Consider the following 24991-nt stretch of genomic DNA (forward strand, 5'->3'; position numbering starts at 1 on the left):
GGCTTATTGTTATTAAAAATTAACGGAAAGGTGCGCTTGCAATTCAACATATGGTTGGTTTACTTTGATCTGCTTGTAAGTAGACGTCTGTGTTATGTGTCTAACTGTCTATATAACATCGATGAAGTCTCACAATGTTTTGCCTTACCTCGTTGCCAGAGTTTTGAAACATCAAAATTTTAAAAAGTTAGAACAGTGCTGTTGTAGCTTGTACCCTGCAAAAACAAAAAAATCCTAAACTCTTCTTGACAAAACTTTGTCAAAAAATAAAAGAATTCGACATTTTAAAAATGTTATGCATTTGAATAAAGCAGCATTGTACAAGGTGTTTTAGCATTGTCTCTTTTTTGGCTGTATTTGACAAAAATGTATAAAAAACAACATAAAAAGAACCGTGTACCTGTGAATTTAATTGATACTATTTATTGTATAACGTGTGTTTGTGTAGAAGTACTGTAACTGTGCTGAACATATTTATAAAACTTTTCATTTTTTCATACAGCTTTTCGAAGTAGTCATTACAATTAACTGCTTATTTGTTTAAAATAAAATAACTTGATGAAGTGACTTTCACTGGAAATCAATTAGTTTTTCGCCAAGCCGTCTTTCCCTTACTATTTAATGCATTATGCGTGCAATAACTAAACATATACCGAGAAAGTATCGCACGGTGGTCATCCGTGTTGGGGTTGGCCTGGTTTGTTTTGCATTGCTATGTTTGCTTACCAGCAACAAGCAGGCGGCAACCACAGGCCCAGGGAGATCAGATGAAGCTTTGTTTCGATTTGATGTTGATTCCGATGCTCCAAGCGAGAACCAAGATGACTTTGAAGAGGAGGAGCATGAGCAAGCTGTGGCTCCAATCCAGCATCGATTGGATGGTAAAGACATATTGGACGAAGAGGAGCAGAAAAAGGGCTTTGATGAAGAACCTATTTTATCATCAACGGTTAGAGTTAATCTTTTCATTATATTTGATTAACTTTGATACGATTTTAAGGCACCGTTTCTTTTAATAGCCTGCCGTGATCTATGTAGTAGCAATTTTCAATAAGATTTCATTGCTTGATACAATAAAAAAATAAGTTTAATTTTTTTACAAAGTTTTGATATACCAACCGGTTTGCAGCGTCTTCAAGTTTCAGTATCAATAAAAATTGTTAATTTCTTTTAATATCAATATCTTACCACATATTTTTCGTATCCTTTGAATGCTTTAATCTAATTAAAATACTGCTTTTGTATGCTCGGTGATTTTTCATTGTTTTCAAATTCTTATTCATTTAGGTTCACGAATACTTCACAGAGGAAGAACTGAAGCCTTGGTTTGAAAAACCTCCAACCGATCCATCCAGTCCAGGTGAGCTTGGGAAACCCGTTCGCATCACAGACACCAGTGAAGAGACAAAAAAGAAGATCAAAGAAGGTTGGGATCAGCACGCATTCAATCGCTACGTCTGTGATCAAATATCTCTTCATCGTTCAATAGGAGACAAGAGAGATCGAGAGTAAGTTTTTTTTATTTTAAACTAAGTATTTCTGACAGCGTTTCTGTTAAGTTTCATAATTTAAAAGTTTCTCGCTCAGACGCACCTGCGTCTAACGTTGAATCCCCTTTGCTGTGGTAATTAAATCTCCCTTTTGCAGTGTAAGTTTGACTTTCAATTGAGATGGTTCGTATTTGAAGCAAGATTTTGTAAAATATTGTCCCAGAGCGCATCCTGCTCTTATGGAAGCTTTATGTTTTTCCTATCAGTTTTTTTCCCTCTCTTTCTGTTTTGCTTCAAAGTAGTCTGGTCTTTATTCCAGGGTCGACCAGTAGTCCGCAGTGACTCCTCCATTTTTCTATAACGTTTGAATTTTCAATTTTATTTTTGTTAGGTCATCCTTCACAGTGACTCCCATGTTTTTTTTAGTCTTTCTTTTTTTTTTTTCTTTTTTCCTGTCACTACCTCATTAAGTCCCTACCTCATTCCAAACTCACTTTGTCAAATTGTTCTCATCCATTTGTTCAACATGTCCAAACCATCTCAAACCATGACCACGCAAGTACTCTTCAATATCTTCAACACCAGACTATTTTTTCTCACTAGCATGTTGGTAAGCCTCTTCTGGTTCATGCTTCACCGCTGTCTCAGACCTTTACAAGACTTGACTCTCAATTATTGCGCAATTTAGACGTTTTGAGAATTTTTTCAGCTACGATATCGAAACAACGTTTTAGCTGTCTAAAATTGATTTAACGTCTGCAGATGTTGAATCAATGTAAAAAACGACTGATTTGCTGTCTGGGGCCGAGTCAACCTTTAGCTATGCTGCAATGAAAATTTGCTGCCTCTGCGTTTTTTCAATCACAATTTTATTTGTAGATGCAAAGTGAGAAAGTGGAGAAAGCCTCTTCCTACCACATCGGTGATTATAATTTTTCATAATGAAGCGTGGTGCACACTCTTGCGGACAGTCCATAGCGTTTTGGAAACGTCACCAAAGGTGGCTCTAGAAGAGATTATACTTGTGGATGACGCCAGCACGTTTGGTGAGCAAGAAAAAGTGTTAGTTTGTATAAACGTGAGTGCAAGATAGATCGTAAAATGTTGTAACAAAATTGGATGAGGTTTCGTTCATCCTAACTCAAATTTTCTGAAATGCACCGCGTAATCCTGCGATCTGATACAAAACTTCTGAGCTCATATTTGGAGTCAGCGCCTCAAACTTACCACAAGTTAGTTGTAAAAGCACTTGCAAAAAACTTGCTAGCTGGGATAATATATATAAATATATTGTAGTGCAGTTGTCGTCTAAATTCTTTCGTCGTTTGGTTACGTCATAGCTGAGAAAACTGCATTTCGAATTACATTTTTTCTATATTATCAATTGAAGTGAATCCACTTGATAAAAGTTCATAAAAAATTCTATGTTTTGCTGGATTATTTTATTGAGTGCAACCTGTTTTGCTGCCTCAGTTATTTTGAACTACATTTTTTTTAATGATTTTTTGATACTCTTTATGAAAATGCACCTTCTTCTTGGGTCTCAACAAGTGGTACCGATTGCAGAGTACTTAAAACAGAAACTTGATGACTACGTAAAGCCGCTGAACATTGTGAAGATCATCAGATTACCGGAACGAAGCGGTTTAATCCGGGCCAGACTGGCTGGTGCTGAAGCTGCCACCGGGAATGTACTGACTTTTCTCGACTCCCACTGTAGGTGACATTTTAGTTAAAACGGATTTGTTTTTGCAGTTTCTGTATTTGAAAAAAAAAAAGGTTTGAAAGTAAAGTTAAGTCTACTAAAACCTAGTTTTTCATAATATCATTAAGTTTTATTTTCCATGCCCCCTCGCACGTATGTTGTATCTGCCTCGTGTAGTTGCAATGCCCTAAACATATGTATGAATTAGAACTGCAGACATATAGAAGTTGATATGCACAAATAACACCAGCGAAACTTTCATAGTCTTTAGCAAGCGCTATTTTCAGATTCTTACTGCAGATCTGAAAAATTCCCTTTTGAAGGTTAATTGTGCTTCTGAGTCTTGTAGGCTAGAGGCTTTGAACCATCGATGTTGGCTTGGTTACCGTGGCTGACTGTAGTGTTGTTGCATGTAAATGACTCCTTCGACTATCTTTCACTGATTGTTTAGCTGCTATTAAAGCGCGCTGTTTAACTGATTCAACTGGGAATCGAACCACAGCCGTCAGATGTTGGGTTAAAGCGAATTCTACAAATTTCGAATTTAAATCATTGATCTATCTCGGATGACTTAACCTTGCTTTGTTGTTTTCGATTTTTATATTAATTTCATGCTGTGTGTAGGTGAATGTGCCCCTCATTGGTTGGAACCCTTGTTGGAACGGATTGGAGAAGACCCTACAAGAGTGGTTTGTCCAGTCATTGAAGTCATTAACTCCGATAATTTTGCAATGGGTCTCACACCAGCCAGGTAAGTGCAACTTATCAAAATTTCATTTTTTAGTGTTTACTTAAACTTTTCCTTGAATATTTTTGATGCATTGAGTGCCATTGACTACCCACATTCTTATGTCTTTGTTTGTGCTATTTCTGAATGGTTGGTTACAATAAACAATCAACAATAAAAAGAGGCTTAGCCAGTTAGCAGCATTTTACTTTGATTTTATAATTTTTGTAATAGTTCAGAAAATAAACAATGTCAAGTCTCCTTGAAAACATTTTTACAAAGCACATCGCAAAGGTTTTGCATTAATTTGTTTCACCAAAAAGAAATACCAAGATCTTTTCAGACCAAATGAATTAGACCTAGTCATGTGTCTCTTTTAATTCATGACATTAAGAGGCGAGTGCAACAAAATTATAAAAAAAATAAAGTTTTCATTCAATCGATAAACTTGCACTGCACAGTAGAATAATTACTCAGTTTTATAAGTCAGAGCTTAGTGATTTTGCCACTGCTTCTGGTAAGCGTTTGTTCGATTCTGGCCCATGCTAACCACAAAACATGGTCCCAATTGTGCTCTTTTTCAAGTCAGGGTAATATTGTGTCCATACCATAAACTTGAGACAAAATCAAAAAAAGTAGTCATCAAAAATGTTTATCTGTCGTTGAGCGACAATAAATCAACCATCACGTTACAATCATTATTTACATTATTATTAGTGGAATCATCATAGCCAGAAAGGTTGCTTTCAAAGTTAGACTGATAACTTTAAAAGCAACTAAATTTGTTTCTGGAGTATCGCCACTCAGGTCTTGTAGCAAGTCAAGTAACAATAAAGAAATGTAGTGTATGATGTCAATTTTTATATAAAATTGCGTTTAGTAATGTTAGATTATAGAAAATAGCGGTCAAAGTTTATGCTTGTGGTGAAGTGTTAAATTTTGCAAGCACAGGTTGCCGCAAATTATTGAAAAGGTAAGAGTGTGAATACTTTACATAGTTATTATGGCTTTAAACTCTGCTTTGTGTTCTTCAACTACAATTCTGTAATGCTTAGGAACAATCCTTACATAGGTGCAGCAAAGCAAGGTTACGATTGAAGAATTGAATTGCATCGTTTTCTAAATAATTTCAATCTTGCCTGTCTGTACAGTGTACACATTGTACTGTACGAGTGTACGTTAGGGTGTTGCAGGCGCCCCGACCCTCTCGGATTTTGCTTACCTTTTTTGTGGTACTGTGTTTAGATCAGTAGACCACAAATATGAAGTTTCATAAATTTTCATCGACGTTTACCTCCACCGCCGAGGCCATTTTGAGGCCCACTTTTTGAATTTTTTCATGTTTTTTGCCACTAGAGGGCAGTGTATAAGTTTTGCAATATTGAGGGTATATTTAAAAGATGCTCTATGATGTTCTGAATAATGTTTAAAAAAAATTGGAGAAATGGGATAAGCATATCCAAAAATATTCAAGTTTTGTCACCAATTTTTTGCACAATACTGCCCCTAGTGATGAAAAGAAAAATTAAAGTATCTTAAAAACTACTCATCATATTGTTATGGAACTTGCATGTACCCCCCCATTTTCGTGGGTAAGGAATATGATTTTAGCAATATTTTTGCAAAATATTACCACTAGAGGGCGGTAATTGTAATTTTGAACTATTTTTCTGTAAAAAGGCGATATTGTTGCATTTCTTGAGCTATGCTATCTGAAGAATACAATTTCATGGCTTATGCACAACAAAATTTATTCAATTGTAAAGAAACTGCATGCATGCATGTACTATATCAATACATCTAAACAGGCCATGTGAGTCTTAGTTAACACAATTTACGCAAAGGCAGTTGTACATCTTCACTGTGTTGATAAATGACGTTTTCTAAGATTTGGTATCTTTCTTCGATTCTCCTCCACCACTTGAATATAGTTTTGCAGATTTTTTTCTTGCTTTGCTAGATGAAGAAAGTCGGATACTAGTTTTACCCCTCTCTCTGCTGAATCATTGCAGACTTGATACATTGCACTTATGATACCATTAGCAGAAGCATAGCCATCATCTATTTCCCACTCTTTCGGGTGTTTGGCAAGAAAAGTTGTTGAAATGTGCAAAAGTTCAAAAAACATTTTGCTGCTGGTATTTGCATAGGAGCACAATGAGTTATCATTAACAATGTCTGGCAGCTCTGGCTTACCATATCCATTACCAAACCTGTTTGTAACCTGGTCATAGAAACTTGCATTTAAACGCAGCAGAGTTCTAGCCAAAGCTTCGTTTTCATCCATAGTGACTTTTTTGTCCCATAGAACTAAGGGGATCAGCTCCCCAGTTACATACCATGTGTGTCTACCTAAAGCTTTTAAAGCAGCAACACTGATAATTTTATCTATTGCATCATAGCTTTTGATGTCACTTACCAGTTGCAAATCTTCTCGGGGTGCTGATGCAGCAATTGGACAGTTAAACCACCATCCATTAAATTAATACAAAAGTGCAAAAGTCAACAAATCGCTCTATTTTGCAGCATTATTATCTTTTAGCAATAGAGCTGCTTTCCCACCCACCTTGCTCGATGGACTGCACCACATTTTCCAATATGTTTTCTGCATGCTAGGCAGAGAAGTGGTTTGTCTAGCTTTATTTGAAGAGAAGTGCATGCAGAAGTGCATGCAGCATAGTGATGGCCAGTAAGAAAAAAAAATGAAAACAATACCCAAAACATTTTTCAAGCCATCTCTTTGCTGCATGCATTTTTCTTCAAATAAAGCTAGACAAACCACTTCTCTGCCTAGCATGCAGAAAACGTACTGGAGAAGTTATACTTTCTCATGTGTGGGAAGCCCTGAAAGTCGAAACGTCAAGATCTCCAGGCATTGAACTATTCAAAAGATTCCGGAACAAAGGATTCAATGCAACCCCACATGCTGCAGCTGTACTGCATACCAAAGATCCTCAAGAGTTTGGAGAATTTGTAACAACCCAAAGCAGAAAAGTGGAAGCACTTATAAATTTTGAGAGATATGCAAAATTATCAGAGGGGTGACTACTAAGAACTTTTAGACCTGATGGCGGTGTACAATGTACATTGGAATCAACAGTGGACAGTACAACTTCATGAACTGCGGTGCAGTCCATCGAGCAAGGTGGATGGGAAAGCAGCTCTATTGCTATAAGATAGTAATGCTGCAAGACTTTCTACCACAAGGAATCATTTCCAAGTCACAAATACAAAAATTAGAGCGATTTGTTGACTTTTGTATTTAATGGATGGTGGTTCAACTGTCCAATTGCTGCATCAGCACCCCAAGAAGATTTGCAACTGGTAAGTGACATCTAAAGCTATGATGCATTAGACAAAATTAAAAGCTTTAGGTAGGCACACATGGTATGTAACTGGGGAGCTGATCCGCTTAGCTCTATGGGACGAACAAGTCACTATGGATGAAAAGGAAGCTTTGGCTAGAACTCTGCTGCATTTAAATGCAAGTTTCCATGACCAGGTTACAAACAGGTTTGGTAATGGATACGGTAAAGCCAGAGCTGCCAGACATTGTTAATGATAACTCATTGTGCTCCTATGCAAATGCCAGCAGCAAAATGTTTTTTGAACTTTTGCAAACTTAAACAACTTTTCTTGCCAAACACCCGAAAGAGTGGGAAATACAGTAGGTGGTGGCTATGCTTCTGCTCGGAATGGCCCGTTTCGGTGAGTCCGATTCGGTGAATTCGATCCCTTAACGGGGGATTTTTTCATTTTTTTTTTAAATTATCGGGTACCGTAGCCTAATTATCATTGCCGTTTTAGGGTTAGCGGTTTGGGGTTAGGGTTAGAGGATAGAAACTCACCGAATCGGACTCACCGAATAGTAGCAGACCCGCTTCTGCTAATGGTATCATAAGTGCACTCAGAGTCTGCAATGATTCAGCAGAGAGAGGGGTAAAACTAGTATCCGACTTTCTTCATCTAGCAAAGCAAGAAAAAAATCTGCAAAACTATATTCAAGTGGTGGAGGAGAATCGAAGAAAGATACCAAATCTTAGAAAACGTCATTTATCAACACAGTGAAGATGTACAACTGCCTTTGCGTAAATTGTGTTAACTAAGACTCACATGGCCTGTTTAGATGTATTGATATAGTACATGCATGCATGCAGTTTCTTTACAATTGAATAAATTTTGTTGTGCATAAGCCATGAAATTGTATTCTTCAGATAGCATAGCTCAAGAAATGCAACAATATCGCCTTTTTACAGAAAAATAGTTCAAAATTACAATTACCGCCCTCTAGTGGTAATATTTTGCAAAAATATTGCTAAAATCATATTCCTTACCCACGAAAATGGGGGGGTACATGCAAGTTCCATAACAATATGATGAGTAGTTTTTAAGATACTTTAATTTTTCTTTTCATCACTAGGGGCAGTATTGTGCAAAAAATTGGTGACAAAACTTGAATATTTTTGGATATACTTATCCCATTTCTCCAATTTTTTTTTTTTAACAATTCAGAACATCATAGTGCATCTTTTAAATATACCATCAATATTGCAAAACTTATATACTACCCTCTAGTGGCAAAAAACTTAAAAAAATTCAAAAAGTGGGCCTCAAAATGGCCTCGGCGGTGGAGGTAAACGTCGATGAAAATTTATGAAACTTCATATTTGTGGTCTACTGATCTAAACACAGTACCACAAAAAAGGTAAGCATGGTGAAACTCAGATTTAAATTTCATGGGGCGCCTGCAACACTCTAGTGTACGTTGTCATTATCAAGAGAGTTTCAACTTGAAAGCTCAAAGAGTGTTTAACTTTAAATTGTTAACATACAACGACAATAGCTGCCTCAGTTATGATGAGATATATTTCTACGATTATTTATAGACGGCTTTTGCGACAAAACTAAGAATTTTATCAGTTATCCATTTTTTCACAGTTATATGAAATATTAAAATGTGTTCCAACTATTTTATTACAGAGGGGTGCAAAAAGGTATTCTGACATGGAATTTGGGTTTCAATTGGTCGCCCCAAAACATCCCAAGGGGACAAAAAATTGTCAACGACAGGGTTGTCCTCTCTCCAACCATGGCGGGTGGCCTTTTTGCAATGAGCAAGACCTACTTCAATTACTTGGGCACATATGACAAAAATATGTTGGTTTGGGGCGGAGAAAACATAGAGATGTCATTAAGAGTAGGTAATAATTAAACTACTTGCCCTCTTGTTATTGCTGCTTGGTATATTTTTGCAGTTGAATATGCCTGCAAGCAAAATTAGTATTTTTACACTGATTCAACGTCTGCAGACGTTGAATCAATGTAAAAAGAAAAAAAATTTGCTACTTGGTAAATACCAGCATGTACTGTTGACATTGTGCGTGCAACCTAACAATAAAAATTTTGAACCTTTTCTCAGTGATTAATACAATTCTTTTTGTACCATCAGCAGTTCAGCACACACAGCAAAGTAGTAGGCTCGACTTTGTGTGCTTATGGTAAAACAAGACAAACTCTCTACCGAAGCTCTGCAACTACTATTCTTTCTTAAAGAAGATTAGAATTTGCTTCCCGATAGAAAGTTTAGCAAAGATATACATGTGTTGTAAAAGTACACAAATCCATGCATGTGCTTGTGTCATACAATTGTCGCCAACAGCAGTTGGTCATTCAGATGATGTCTTCACCATAAAGCACTTCACATGTTTTGCTTAGACACTTCATAAAGCGAAATTTCACTTCTGTAGATATGGACATGCGGCGGTTCATTGGAAATTCACCCATGTTCTCACGTTGGTCACGTGTTCCGGAAGCGAGCTCCCTACTCCCACCCAGGGGGTAGTGATGTAATCATAAGAAATAGCAAAAGAGTTGCCGAGGTTTGGCTGGACGAATACAAAGCACAATATTACAAGAGGGTCCCGCGAGCAAAAAAAGTAAATTTAAATTCGTATTGTTCGTTATTGTTGTTACTATTTATTATATGATTCAATCAAAATGTACACATGTACAAATGACCTTAGTTACAGCCCAACGGAAGAAAGTTGGACCAATGCAGTGTTCATGTGGGTAGTTCAAAATGTAATGTTGTATCTATAGCACAGTGTTCTAGATGGCTATGCGGTGCCAGTGCGATGGCACAGTGGCTGAGGAGTTCGCTTTCTAATAATACGGCTCTAGCTCGACTTCCAGCTTAAGTTGGTTGTTGAAAACCACCTCTCATTTCAATCTAGGGTTTAGAGAGGCGTAGGTGCTGAAGGAAAGGCGAACGAGAAAAAGAAACAAGGTTATGGACTTACACCTTATCGTGCATATAAAAATTCAGTGGCCTACAATGCAGTAGCCTACACGATATAGTAGCACATCGATACACGGGAAAAGACAGAAACTGTCGAGTTGCTACGCGTACTAGGTAGAGCAACAACAACAGACACATGATACTAATTTTGAAGTAAAGGCTGTGAATGGCATATCTAGGCCTATCAAATGAAATGTTTCCTTGCTATTTCTTTCATGTGGCATATACCACTTTGCGATAGCACTTGTCTGTAGACCGATATTTCAAGTGGAGTTTCGAATTAGATCGGTTTCATTTAGCTCATAGTTCGAATGTACTTTGAAGTGAGCGTCTTGTCCCAAAGCACGGCGACCTACTACTGCAAATTGCTGATAAGGATCTTCTTTGTGAGAAATGACTTGGCAACTCTGCTTTATTAAAAGTTTTAATCCCGGAAATGATAAGCTGTTTACTCTGTGTCTCATGACGTGAAACCATTTCTGGATATGTAACGCTTGGTATTCGATTAAACCTTAATCGACATAAGTATTACCACTTTTACTGTTAGCCAATTGTTGATTGATGACCTCATTCTTAACCTATTCATTGAATGAAGTCAACAGAACAGTTCGGATGATATGGGCTGATACCAATAAAAGTTGGTACCCTTTAAACAAGAAAAAAAATCGAATTCCAAAACATAACTTGTGTGCTCTTCGTTCTAAGGTCCCTTGAAAGATGCCGCACCCTTAAAATGATTCCAGGCCTAACAGTCCCTCTGGACCCCCTTGTCAACCATACTGTTCGAATGAACGGTTGCAACAAAGGGTCTATCCTTTCACCAACCCATGGTGTATTCCGAAATACGTTTAAAGTGACAAGCTGGCGTAATTAACAGAACAAAAGGAATGAAAGTGACAATGATTGTTTGTTGTTTTGAGGTGTTGTAGATGGAAGGGATGCCACCAAGCTTCAACATATGCAGCTTCTACTTTTTGCGTTGCAGGTAGATAGTGGCGACTTGACAGAGAGGAAGAAGTTGCGTGAAGACTTGCAGTGTCACAGTTTCAAGTGGTACTTGACTAATATATACCAAGATCTTTATGCTCCTCCTCGTGAAGACATACTGAAAAATGGAGAGGTGGGATATTTAACCTGTCTTGTTTGGTAGATTCAAGTGGCAGTGTTTAATAAACAAGTGTTTGTTTTAATTTATTTTTTGACGTAGTTCAAGCGCTGCTTCACAATGCGTGGGTGTACTATTTTTAGCTTTGAAACAATTTCCAAAAATAAAGAACGTAAGCAACTAACTATTTGCGTTTTCCAAAAAAAAACAGCTTGAATTTTGTCGTAGGTTATTCGTGCAAGAAGAATACATTGTTGAATAAATTAAAAAAGTAACCTCTCTACCTGAAGGAATGAAGTAGCTGATAGTTGTTTTGCTTCCTTGATTTCTCCTTGATTGATTCTTCTTTGTTGCAGTGGCAAAATGTTGCTAGGAATGGAAAGTATTGTATGGACTCTGGCAACCCAGATGGAAAGCCTAATGTTAAGATAGGCATGTATGCCTGTCATCAAATGGGTGGGAATCAGGTGACGTTTTGTGGTTGCACGCTTCCAATTGGTATTTCTTGACATTTTGAATTTACTTTACAACAAGATACTATCGCATTGGTAAACAATTTTATGTTTTTTGAAATAGAAAAGAAAACAGCTAGTGCTGACGCCAGGAAGATCGCTCCTTCTCCATATTTTTTTTTCTGTTAGCCATGGCAGGCGTATGATTGCTTCGGTTAAAACTTTATGTAAAATTTGTTGACACAGTTTTCTCGGTAAAAGTTTTAACCAGTTTAGAATATTTTAACGTAGGCTAGATGATATTTAGTCCAAGACTTATTTCTCAACTGATTTCTTGATTTTATGTAGGATTTTGAATTCACCAGACAAGGTGAAATTCGGCACAACTTTGTATCAGAGTTATGTCTTCAACCCAGCGGAGATTCCATTGTAACTGTAGCTTGCTTGTATCCAAAAAGTGAGGTGCCGTCGGACCAGAAATGGGTCATAACTGCGGTTTGTGAACAATTTCCAATTTTGCAAAAAATGTACATTTTTATTTTTGCTAAAAGTATTTGAAGTGGTGTCCGACGTTTTTTTCGTAAACAGTTGTTCGTAAAACAATTGTTCGTAAACAATTGTTCGTAAAATTAATTCTTCGTAACACAATTCTTCGTAAAGCATTTCTTCGTGCATGCAATTGACCGTAATACTAATTGTTCGTAAAACAGTTAAGGTACAATTCTTTACGAACAATTAATTAGGGTAGCGTATATGCTAGAGATGTGCTAGATGTGACGTGCTGTAGACGAGCAGACAGAGTGTAGAGTCCCCTGATTCAGAATGGCAGCGAAAAAGGAAAGCCAAAACTTTTGTATGGTGGCCAGCTTTATTACAAAGATTATTGTGCACTTAACGGTTAACGCACAAGGGCAAGAAACTACTTATTGGAAATTTGAGCATTTTCAAAGAAAATGTCCCGCACGAGTAGCAACAGGGGCGCCGAAACAATTTTTGACTGGGGGGGGGGCAGGATTATGAAAAAGGGCACTTTTGTTGCTGAAAGGCCAATTTTTTTAAAACTTTTAAGATAAGATATATAGCGATAATGCTCATCTATCAGCTCACTATCGAGTAATGATACAAGTGTTCGGTATACAAAGAAGGACATCATGCCTAGTGTGTTGCAGAAATTGTGCTCTGAATATTATTTTGAGCTTTTGATTAACGATTTCAAAAATATTTTCATTGTCGAATATCTCGAAAACTAGAGCCAATTCGAAAAAACTAAGTGCATTTTCGGAATCAGGGGACTTGAAATACTTTAAAATGACTCTCATCTTTATTTGTGCCAAAAGTTTTTGTTGGCCTGTGTTATAATTAGGCTAAAAGCGAATAGCAGAAATTGTTATACTGTATTGCAAAATGTGCAGTGGCTTACATGACTTTAAAAGAGCACCATTGCCCCCCTGTCCCTCCATGATGCCCCCCGCTTCCGGCGCCCCTGAGTAACAACTGAAAAGTTGTTCACAAACAATTGACCTATCACCTGTTTACGAACAATTCACTATACGAACAATTGATGTATACGAAGAAATGTTTTACGAAGAATTAACTTTACGAACAACTGTTTACGAACAATTGTTTTACGAACAACTGTTTACGAACAATTCACCTATAACCATTTGAAGTTGCTTGAAATTTTTAGATTAAAGTTTCATTTTTTTGAGAAAACAGTTTCTGACAAAAGCGTAACTTCTGAAGAAAGTGGTTTTCTTTTCAGTTTTACCGAAAAAAAAAGACGAAGAACAGTCTTGAGTTACATGATTTTCTGGCTCTAATTATGCCACATAGCGGTAAAATCAATGGAAAGAACCAAACGCTAAAAATTATAATAGCAGAAACAGTTCTTACGTCTTTTTTTAGATGGTTGATACATGACTATGGTGTGGTACTACGAGGAAGCTTTGGAGTCTTGGAAGTCACACTCCCGTGTAAATATTTTTTAAATTTTTCTGAGGTGACAATCTAAAGTTCATTTGTCAATTTTATATTTTATACAGTCGGGCCAGCTGCGACATATCGCATCAAGCAAATGCATGGAAGCTGAAGATAGGAGCATCCTCTTGAAATCTTGCGTCGAAGATCCAACCCAAAAGTGGATTGTAAAAGAGCTCTCTATGCGATGATGCTTTAGGAGGAAGATTTCTCGCAACCGGCATTGATCGATGCGCGTATCAGCAGAAGCGGGAGAAACTTTGTTGGTGTAGTTGGTGTAGTGCTTAGATAACAGATCCATGCAAACGAATATGTTTCTGCGTTGATCGAACGTAGCGAGACCTCAGATTAACGCAAAAACGATGGATTCTCTTTGCTGAAGAAAGTAGTTAGAAGCATGCGGATAAATATTTATTTTTTTCCGACGTATATTTAGCTTTCATCATTGATGTCTTCAACGTAAAAGCGTAGATGTTTTACAGAGACCGTTGTTGCTTTCCAAGCAAGGCATAGACTGTAGAGAACTAAAAACATTGTCATTTTAGTTACATGTTTCGGTGTCATACAAATTTACTGTGATATCACATCAGTATACATGGAGTTGTCAAACGCCCAAAAAACGCTACGCTCAGTAGAAACTTAACAGTAATATTAATTTTTTCTTAATTCAAGTAGCAAAAGTTTTTTTTGGCATCTATTTAACGTCCTCATATGTTAAATGAATCCTGAAAGGACAAATTTTGCCAGTCTGGCATATAACAACTTTGTTTCACAAAAACTTTCCTTCTCATCACAAACTTTGTTATATTTTATTTCATCAGCATGATGCCACTGTGACGTTGACATGTTGCCATGACAAATCATGACGTCATTCTCTTTAACTATTTTCTAACTGACAAACTTGTCATTTATTTGTTCATTATCTGATTCAGACTTTTGGATTGGTCACTCCGTTCGAAACGGGGAAATTACCTAATGTCACCTACTTCTAATTTTATTCTGTTGCTATCCACTTGTAATTTGCAAACGGGGAATTCTACTCGTTAGGAATATATTGTAGCAGAATAACCGATTTATTTCCAGTTACTTTTACTTGTTGGATTTTGAAGCTTTTCTTATCATTGTGATATAACAATAATATCATTTATTGGCTGAGTTTGACTTGAGAAGCGTTCTTCTCTCGAACCGGGGTATACGGATCCAAGCTGTTTGGGATCCTGGTCCAATTGAGATCCGGATCCGAAACAGACCCGAATTAATTTTGCTTCTGAAAATTCATTAAAAATATTTCACATGACACGTTAAAAAATTAATATTTTTTGCTAAAAGATGTTTGCAAAACATTTAAGGCATGGCACTTGCCAGGCAAAGGCATGGTATATATTCAACAGTAACGTCATTGTTCAAAACTTTCTCCAGGTTAGGAAGTGTTGCCAGGAGCTTATCCAAAATTTTCGTGTTTATGTACAAATTTTGAAAAAACTCATGCAAGTTTAGGTTTCTATAATAAAAAAAAAGAGATCCAGATCCGATCTGGATCCGTTGAAAACAGTAAGATCCGGATGCTGTTCCTGAACACCTCTGGTCTTGATGTTTGAAGCGTTTGGAAGCTTGACCATAGTTGATTATTAGTGTTGGATGATTAAATCACCATCGTACACCTGATTGATTGAATCTTTATCCTCGGACTGGGAAAGCTTCTTGTAGAGCTTAATCCTGGGAGTTTCGCATACTTGTAGAGGCTTTGAATCACTGACGCAGGCCCAGTCACCGAGATTGACAGAGTGGAGTTTCCGGTTGTTGAAGTCTTGTTGCCGGGGAACTTTCCATCCATTAGATGCCGCTGAATGGAGAGCAGTCCTTAACGCGCGTTGCTCAAGCGCACACCCCGAGAGTCGAACCAGCGCCGCTTGATCTTGAAGCTTCTTTGTTCCAGAAGTGACGCGCTAACCAATTGAGCTATCGGGGCGGGCTAACCACCGATAACACCTAACCACCGAGTTTGACGATTGGGTGTCGTTCTTTGCGGTAATTATCCCGACAAAAAATCAACAGTATTATGCCTTGATTCAACGTCTGCAGAAGTTGAATCAATGTAAAAACTGTTGATTTTCTGTGTACAGTAGCCTGTCTGAGTGGGCCACAAGAACCTTTAGTATGAGGATTTGCTTATGCTTTTATTGCTTTGTTTATTTATTGCGAATTTTGTCGTTAGATAGCTACGGAAGTTGGTTGGTTTTGAATCGTTATTCTAGGACAGATAAAGCCTTGATAAGTTATTCCTGGTAGTCTCGCATACTTGTAGAATGTAGAGGCTTTTGCCGCAGGGCCGGTTACCGAGATTGACAGAGTGAAGGTTTTTTTTATTGTTGTTGAAGTGTTGCTACCGGGGAATTACTCCATCCATTAGTTGCCGCTGAATAGAGACAGTCCTGAAAGTTTCATTCAATACGCTGTTGAAAAGTTAATTTTTTGATTAATCATGTGAAGTAAGTTTGGTATACAGTATTACACAAGATATTTTGATACGTGTAACTCTGCTGAGAAAAGTTACTACATCCGAAAAGAAATTTAGCATAATAGAAAATCGATTTATTCTTTAAATAAAACAAAAAAATGAGATATCTTTATTCAATGTGGCAGAGTGTGTATTTCGTAATGAACGCTTACTAGGATATTGACTCGAAGGCAAAGTTTCGTTCTTGACAAATGAGAGCAGTTATAGCCTACACCCAATCAGCTAAATTGATAATTGTTACGTTCATTCACTGTTTGTAGACGTTGAGTCAACATAAATGACTAAATTTGCTAACTGGTATAGCTGGAGTAAAAAAAACTTATAAAAACATTAATAAAGTTTGAAGTATACGACAAACATTGTTTTGAGGGTAAAACTTACAAAATTTCTAACCCAGGCGACAAAACTTGTCATTTTTTTACCGTTCCAACTAGGGCTGTAGAGTCAAGCGAAAAATATAAGAGTCTTCGGTTTGTAAAATTGCCGTGTTTCTCATTTTTTTTGTCCAAAAATAAGCAAAAACATGTTTTTTCAAAATAATTCCTTTTCTGTTGCAGTTAGCGTTTCATATTGTATTGACAACAAATAGGAAATCGTCCCTTCCGGTCATTTTGCCGCAAATTCCAACTTTAGCTCTTACCATAATCGTGATAAGGCCAAAATAGCAAAAATCTGCTAGCTGGCACATCAAGATGACGTTATAATGAAAAAATAACGTCATTTTTGAAATCAGTGACAAAACTCCAGTCAGAATTTGACCCGAACCTAATTTTCCTGAGAAGTCGCCTAAAAGTGGGACACCCTAATATACATGTGTTGTAAAAGTACACACAATCGTATCCGCTATGTGTCCAGGTCCGCCCCGTTAGCTCAGTGGTTACGCGCCCGGCTCAAGATCACGCGGCGCTGGTTCGACTCTCGGGGTATGCGCTTGAGCAACGAATTTCAGGACTGCTCTCCTTTCAGCGACACCTAATGAATAAAATATTTTCCCGGCAACAACACTTCAACAATCGGTAAACTTCACTCTGCCAAGTATCACAAGTATGTGAAACTACCAGGATAAACCTATCAAGGCTTTGTCAGTCCGAGGATAAAGATTCAAAACCAATGTGTTTGTGTTATACAATTGTTGGCAACAGCAGTTGGTCATTCAGATGATGTCTTCCTAATAAAGCACTTCACATGGTTTACTTAGAAGCCTACATTAAACACGAATATAGACCCAAAGGCAGAAAATATCGACCGACTTATTTAAATTTCTATAATATTATGTAATTTGCAATGTTGCTTTCCTTTGCTAAAAATAAATTTTGCAAGAAAAGTAGCTTAAAAACTTTTATTCAAGGATGGTGAATGTTAGTCGCTTTAATTGCCTAATCTATCAATTAACAAATGAAAGACAACAAGCCTCAAGAGAGAGAGAAATTATTATTATCCATGCAGCAGAAGCTTTCAATTTCCCCTTTTGGACTTTCTCATCTCTAGCTTAATGGCACATTGTGCAACTATGATCCACTTATCGAATGCATGCGTGCCTTTGTGCTGTTCTATATTTATAAAGCGAGTTTTTGAACCTTTTTTAGTATCAAAATTTTATTAACTATATCGCGTTATTGGTTACGTTAAAAAGCACAGAGCACGAACACTGGTAGACACAGAAGGTGAAAAGAAGAATTTCTGCCAAAGAGGGTTCTTGGCGCTTGGCAGGAAAGGACATTAATTTTTTAAGCAATAAAGTGTTGCTAGAAATTAACTCAACTTTCACGGCTTTAAAAGAATGATTTTTTTTCCATTGAAATCAATGAAAGTTTATCAAACTCAACAAAGGCACGGTAGGATTGAGAATTATCTATTTCCAGCCACCTTGTGCTATCCTTGCAAAAGAAAGTTTAAACAACTCCAGTTGCAAAGAGGCTCCGGACAGGACCAAACAGTAGGACCACTCAGCATGCGACCTAACCCTAACTCAGCAAGTGCTTCAACTCAGCAATTACATTTTAGCTACTGTCAAGTCAGAAAATGAGATTTACTTGCTCAATTCGGATTTGCTTGGCCATCGCTTGCCAAACTAAATTTGCTCAGTTGTGATATGCCAAGTTATGCTTGCTCAGTTGTTGCTTGATTGGTTTCATCATTTACCAACTTCAGCCACTTGCTGAAATGTTGCTAGCTCAGTTGTCGCTTGCTCAGTTCACAACTGCTGACTTGTAGGAGACTCAACAATCATTCCCTAAATATCCAGCCAGCAAGTCAGCCTTTTTTACATTGATTCAACGTTCGCAGCAGTTTAGCTCCCAAGTGTACACAAAAATAGTTTCGATTGACTTTTAGTCATGGAACTTTTTTATTTCAGACATGTACCACTAGGAGCTTTTGGATGGGGGCTGGAGTTTCATTGGGCAACACAACCTGGAAACAAAGGAATGGAAATACAAACCAAAAAACGAGACGAGCCATTCACGTAAGTTTTTGCTGCTATATCCCTCGTGTCTCACACCAAGAAAAAAATATTTAGAGTTTATTGAGATGGACTGCGTCAGCCTACTAAATTGACCTACAATTTATTGGCCTTCGGTTTATGCCTTTTAATTTCTCTGTAGCCTAATACTGCAATTACAAAACGTCGAGCAGAAAAGACGTGCAGCAAAATTCAAACTGCCTGTTTAGCAAAAGACTATTGCTTTATGGCGAATTGCAGACATTCCAAGATTTTCTTATGGAAGTCAGGCCTGTCTTTGGATAGAACCTTAAATCGGTCAATGGAAATGTCGAAGCGTTTCACTTTGAATATTATTTCATCGGCCAACGAAATAAACCTTATTGTTACCTCACAGAACCCCAGTGATGGCAGGGGCGGTATTCTCAATGAATAAAGAATACTTCTATCAGCTGGGAGGCTACGATTTAGAAATGAACGGAACAGGATCAGAAAATATTGAACTTTCATTTCGGGTAAGTTGTTGCTACTAAGTCATTTGGAAATGTTGCTAAAACATTGCTTCAAAAGACAAAATCAACGGTGAGTTTAAAACTTCTGAGCAGTAGCAATATGAAATGATGCGAAAAATTGTCTAAAATCAAAGTCTATAATCAAGCCTTTATTAACCTTAGACAAACCTATAGGCCTATTCGTAGCAATCTTAAAAAAAGTTCAAGTTTTTTAACTAATCATAGCGACTCGTCATATCTGGAACATGAGGACTTTCGCTTTGTCAAAAGTGAAATCTTAGTTTTCCTTGAAAGTAAATTTTATCTCTGAAGATTCCGTTGTACTTTGAACTCAGACAGAAGACAAAATTAATGTAGACACCAATTCGTGTTTGACACTCAACTTCTTTTCAAACTAATAAACTAAACATCTCCGGAGATACATAATAAAAAGTGAAAGTGAGACAAAAAACAGCCAACCACAATTCCTTCGTGCCCGATAAAGACACCCACCTACCTGCCTGTCCTTCTAACATATACTTGAAACTGTGGAGTAAGAAAATCATTTAGCTACACATGAATGGTGGAAGTGGTGTGTATACCTTTTCTTGTAATTGTTGCATTGAGAAAGAATAAGCCTACCGTCATATCATCAACAATTATTGTGCAATCATCAGTTCCCCAAGTGGTGTAGAAAGAAGTAGTTGGAGTAGAAAGTCTCGCATTTGAAAACCAAAATTATAAGCTTCTCTTCATTACCCTTTCGATGTAGTCCGGGAACACATGAATATCAAACAACCTGAGGTGATACAAACATGGACTCTCGTTCTCAGAAACTCCAAAGACATCAATAGATAAAACTTCAATATTTCAAACAGAAATTCAAAAAACGGACATGTTTTGATGCTTCAGACTTGGATGTGTGGTGGCTCCCTCGAAATCAATCCGTGTTCACGAGTAGGTCACGTTGGAAGAAAACGAAAACCTCACGCTCTTCGAGAGGAGCAGGAAGCGAGAGTGCGAAACAAGATGAGAGTAGCAGAGACATGGATGAGAGATTACAAGTGGATGTTTTATAGAAGAACTCCTCTTGTAAGTTTACCTGAAAATCTTATTTATTTTATTTATTTATCGGGTTTGCAATAAACTATAAAACCAAATTGTAATAAATAAGTTGACAGAAGTTTAAATGACACTTGCAGAAAGTATTCTTTTGTACTATTTTTTATAATAAAAAATCAACTATTTTTTATAATAAAAAATCAGTATAATATGAATTATTATCGTGTTGATAATGACAAATATTTTTATCTAGGCTAGAAAGTTGGATGTCCCGGATGTCAGTGATCGATTGATGTTAATCGACGAACTACAGTGCGGCAACTTCCAATGGTACTTGACCGACGTGTATCCTGATCTATACATTGTCCCTCACAAAGAGATTGTTTTACATGGAGAGGTATACTATACTGCACAACAGAATGTAGCCTATTTCATAATGGGATTAGATTTAAAATATGTGTTTAAGAGTTGATTTTTCTTTACTATATTCCCCATGGACCAGTAGATAACGAAAAAGTTTTTTTTATTTCCGTTTATACGCTTTTACGATGTTTTTGCAGTTGTAATATCATAATATTCATTTTTGACCTATTTTAGAAGTGCCATTCGAAGTTTTGCTTTTGAATGTACTCTGCAAGATCACTGTTTATACGTAGGCTACTTTGTCCTAGTTCTTTTGCAAATATATAACAATAAAGCATATTTGCCTGATCTGCTGTTATCCTGTGAACACTAATTTTATTGTGGCCCAGGTTTAGAAACCAGATCGGTATTTTCTGGTTTCTAAACTAGGCCCTAAGTTTACGCTAAGCCAATTTTTAAAGTAAATTAGGGCTTCAAATACGTAGACCTTTACCCAAGCGAACTTGTTTTTGTCAATTATATTCATTCCAAAAACAGAGCTTTCTTTTTTTAGGTTTGAACCAACTTCGGGTCTGGCCAAGCATTTAGATTCCTCACATTCTTCTATTGTTTATTGCACTGGAAATGGGTAAAAATATCATTTGATTTGGATTTTTTAACATTGTAAATTTTTTTGTAGATACATTGTTCCTTCAGTCAAGATTATTGTTTGGATTCGAATAATATCCACGGAAACCCTGGGTCGGTAATTGACATCGACAAATGTGCCGGGCTGGGTAAAGGACAGGTAAATGTTTTATAAAAACTAGGAAAATCTGTTTCGTGTAAAGCTATGTGTCTGGAAAAAGGTTTTCAAAGAAGATGAGTTTCATTTATTTATTAGATTTGATCTTTATCCTCGGACTGGGAAAGCTTCTTGCAGAGCTTAATCCCGGAAGTTTCGCATACTTGTAGAAGCTTTGAATCACCGACGCAGGCCCGGGGAATTATTCCATTGATTAAGTGCCACTGAATGAAGAGCAGTCCTGAAATGCGTTGCTCCAGCACACACCCCGAGAGCCGAACCACCGCCATTTGATCTTGAGTCAGGTGCTTAACCACTGAGCAAACTTTTATGATAATCTAGAAAAATGTATGACTGTAACCCTGTTACTTAGTCACCTATCAATCATATTCTACCAATTGGTAAGGTCACTATTACAGCTAAATTACAGGCAGAGTTTCACTCTGAGTAATGAGCTTTTCACCAAGGGATGTAAAAAAAACTAGAATTTATGGCAAGCTTATTCTCTGTTGATCAACTTTGTTCAATTATTTGCAAGCGGAACATTAGTAATAAAAAGTTGCAATATCTTTAGTTTGACTTGATTATTTGATTGCTTGAGACACAGCCGCGCACTTTCGACATAGATCGAACCGACGTTTTTAAGCGTCTTGCTGGCGCTCTTGGTCATACATGTGACGTATGCCATAAGCGTGACGCATTGATAAAAACTGTCAAGACATAAACCTAGATTATATGTCAATATTTTACAGATTAAACGTGTTGTGCTTCGTTAGTATTAGATAGGAAATGGATATGTTTCTTTTGAATTAATTGTTTTAAATTTATTCTTCCTTTTTTCTGCAATGAAGCGACAGTGGCTTTCTTTTCTAGTACTTCGAATTGACCGAACAAGGAGAAATTCGTCAAAATACTATTTCTGAACTGTGCCTGGCTGCTCATGGTCATGAAGTATGGACGGAAAAGTGCCGCTACCCTTGGCACGATGTGCCAGACTCACAAAAGTGGATTATTTTACCTGTAAGTCTTGCCTGCCATTGACGATGAATATCCAGAACAAATGAAAACAAACTGTTGTGATTAAATCTGTGCATGATGATTAAAAAAACTGGAAACATGAACACTACAATGCAAGGCTGTGATTAATATTTTCTCACTAAATCACCCCAACATTGAGGACATTAACAAGTATTTTCGTCTGAAAGTTCGTTTCGATACAAAATACCACGTCAAACCTTTAAAAAAATCAAGAGTAGGCCTACAGGTACACTAAGAATGTATATATACGATATATACAGCATAAGTATAAGCAGATACAGTATAAGTACAAGTACAGTATAAGCAGATAAAATCAAAGCCACCACACTATGTACAGCATAATATAAAGATTTATCCAAAAATTTATTGCAAACCTTTTCTACTATTCAGCCCTTGTCGTACATCTTATCAACTGATATTTGTATACTATCTATAAACTACTAATCTGCTTAAATACGACAGGACGGGCACATCTACCATTCTGCATCGAACCTTTGTCTTACTGCGAACCTGCATAGGCTTAGTGCCACTCTTCTCAGATGTGTAAAACAAGGTACCAGTCAAATTTGGAAGATTGGCCAAAAAGATGGCTATCAAGAAGGTGAAATATGATTTACTTCTATTAAGCAAAAGTAATCTAAAACGAGAAGGGTAAAAGAAGCAATTAGTAAATCAGAGTAATCTGCATTCTCTTGCCTTGCAAGCGATTTTATAGATGGAATGATTTTATAAGCAATGTTGTTGATTTCGATTACTTATTTGTTGGTTATTGCTATTACTGTTTTGTGTTATTGATGGAAAAAGGTAACGATACTTACAATTCTAGAACACGTGGAAGAAGTTTTTGAAGTTGGAGAAATAGCAGAACCGGCAAACTCTACGGAAACTGTTAACAATTCAAACCTAATAACAGCGAAAAAAAGTGCGGAAATACCAACACATGAAAACGCAAATGTTCAAAAAGATGTTGCTATTGAAGAGGTCCCTTTGAAACAAACAAACCAAACTTAACGTATCATCAATGGAAAAATAGCCTAAAAATGAGCTTAATAAATCTATTGTAATTATTGTAGACGGTAGATAGGTAGACCCGATTGCGTTTTATGCGATGAATGGCCTATAGTTAATAAGAATGTGAAGTGATGAGAACTAAATCATGATGATTATGTTTTGTCTGTAATCGCAGCCCATGCGGAAGTTTATAATGTAAAGTTATCAGAATGACAGTATTCTACTGTACAGTAGGCTACAGTAAGTATGATACTTTAAAATACCGGTATGTTGGAAAAACGATTAATTTTGACCGTTTTTTTTTTTTCAATTGTAATGACACTTGATGTAATCAATACAAAAATCTCGCACTGATGACTTTGTGGATAATATTAATTATAATTAAACTGAATGCGAATTGTATGTTTTGTTTGCACAGTGTGGTTTGACAAGCTCGGGCCTTTTCAACATGAAGATCACACACTTGTTGGGGTAGTTGTTTTTGTGGTGATCTATGCACTAAATTGAAAAGCAATTCAAGCTTCTATCACAACCAGGCTTTTTGTATGCGGTGGACTGGTTTAGGTGCATGCAGTTGAGTTACGTGTCGTTAAGTTATATGAGGTTGGGTTACATCAACACCACCAGATAACAAGGCCAATTGCGCTATTATGACGTAAATGTCTACTTCACAACTAATGGATACACTGCGGTTTATCAGCAACCAGCAGGTATCTTGCTTTTTTTTTAAACTCTACTAGTACTAGAGACCAGTTATGCAACGTCCTGTTATTTGAAAACACAAACTTTTATGCAATTTGTTTTATTTTTAGTACACACAACAAGCATGATCAGGTAAGAATCAAAGCTTTCAGTGATAAATTTAAGCTTTCAGTGAGAGTAATTAAGCTTTCAGTGATAATCGGATAAGAAAAGTTTAAAATGGAATCTTCCTCTAAGTTTTTTTAATAGTGCTCCCCCTGTACAACGAACAGAGTATCAAAAGCCCCTTCGAAAAAAAAGTAAAACTAAAGTTATTTTCCATTCACCACAACTTAAAATCCAACTCTAATGAGACGGATGAGGTTGAGGAATGAGGGTGTTCTTCTACATCCAAGCTTTCTTCTTCTGACTGCATTAAATGATTTGAATCAAACGCTTCTGATCATACCCTCACTATGTAGGGCCTTAGGCAATATTGCTTTGGATGCAGTTGCTGTTTTCCAACCTCACTTTTCCAGTGAATTAATGAAAACCTAATTATGACGACACAAAGTTAGAAGAAATGGAATTCGCATTCCTGAAACAGTAGGTAAACTTAAAACTCGTTCGATCAAAATACTCTCGGATCGTGAGATCGGATTTGCGTAATCGCAGTGATTCAAAGTAAGTCATGCGTTACGACCTCAACAAACTTGCAAGGCACTGCGAAGCGAAGTTGCCAACATAATTGCCACAATATCTGGCACAGAGCTCTTATAGTCACCGTCTTCTTTTGTATTTCTTTGAGGCGAAACATGAAAAAAACTGCTTTGCAATCCTCTTCTTGTA

The 24991-nt window shown here is 36.9% G+C and overlaps 1 protein-coding gene across 2 annotated transcripts; it reads left to right on the forward strand.

The window, feature by feature from the left end:
• Positions 1-515: 515 nt before the first annotated feature.
• On the forward strand, positions 516-23720 carry LOC145777046 (polypeptide N-acetylgalactosaminyltransferase 4-like). 2 transcript variants are annotated; one of them, XM_082588319.1, is made up of 13 exons: positions 516-949; positions 1288-1508; positions 2370-2536; positions 3057-3206; positions 3820-3946; positions 18629-18736; positions 19110-19227; positions 20116-20295; positions 20519-20662; positions 21308-21415; positions 22286-22432; positions 22913-23051; positions 23277-23720. In XM_082588319.1, the coding sequence occupies exons 1-13, from the start codon at positions 629-631 to the stop codon at positions 23459-23461; spliced, it is 2115 nt and encodes a 704-aa protein (XP_082444445.1). In that variant the 5' UTR covers positions 516-628; the 3' UTR covers positions 23462-23720. The 2 variants fall into 2 exon arrangements, with proteins under 2 accessions (XP_082444445.1, XP_082444446.1); XM_082588320.1 differs by lacking the exons at positions 18629-18736; positions 19110-19227; positions 20116-20295; ... (3 more) ...; positions 22913-23051; positions 23277-23720 and adding exons at positions 8903-9119; positions 9670-9858; positions 11206-11340; ... (1 more) ...; positions 12126-12272; positions 13820-16357.
• Positions 23721-24991: the final 1271 nt, after the last annotated feature.

The sequence above is a fragment of the Aplidium turbinatum genome, chromosome 9, assembly GCF_918807975.1.
Source record: "Aplidium turbinatum chromosome 9, kaAplTurb1.1, whole genome shotgun sequence".
NCBI lineage: Eukaryota > Metazoa > Chordata > Ascidiacea > Aplousobranchia > Polyclinidae > Aplidium > Aplidium turbinatum.

Excerpts from the sequence above, each read along its gene's own strand:
- LOC145777046 (XM_082588319.1), top strand. The coding sequence starts at position 629 with ATGCGTGCAATAACTAAACATATACCGAGAAAGTATCGCACGGTGGTC. Across the intron at positions 3,947-18,628 it reads ATGGGTCTCACACCAGCCAG|ACATGTACCACTAGGAGCTT; the intron begins GTAAGTGCAACT and ends TTTTTATTTCAG. Across the intron at positions 22,433-22,912 it reads AAAAGTGGATTATTTTACCT|GACGGGCACATCTACCATTC; the intron begins GTAAGTCTTGCC and ends TAAATACGACAG.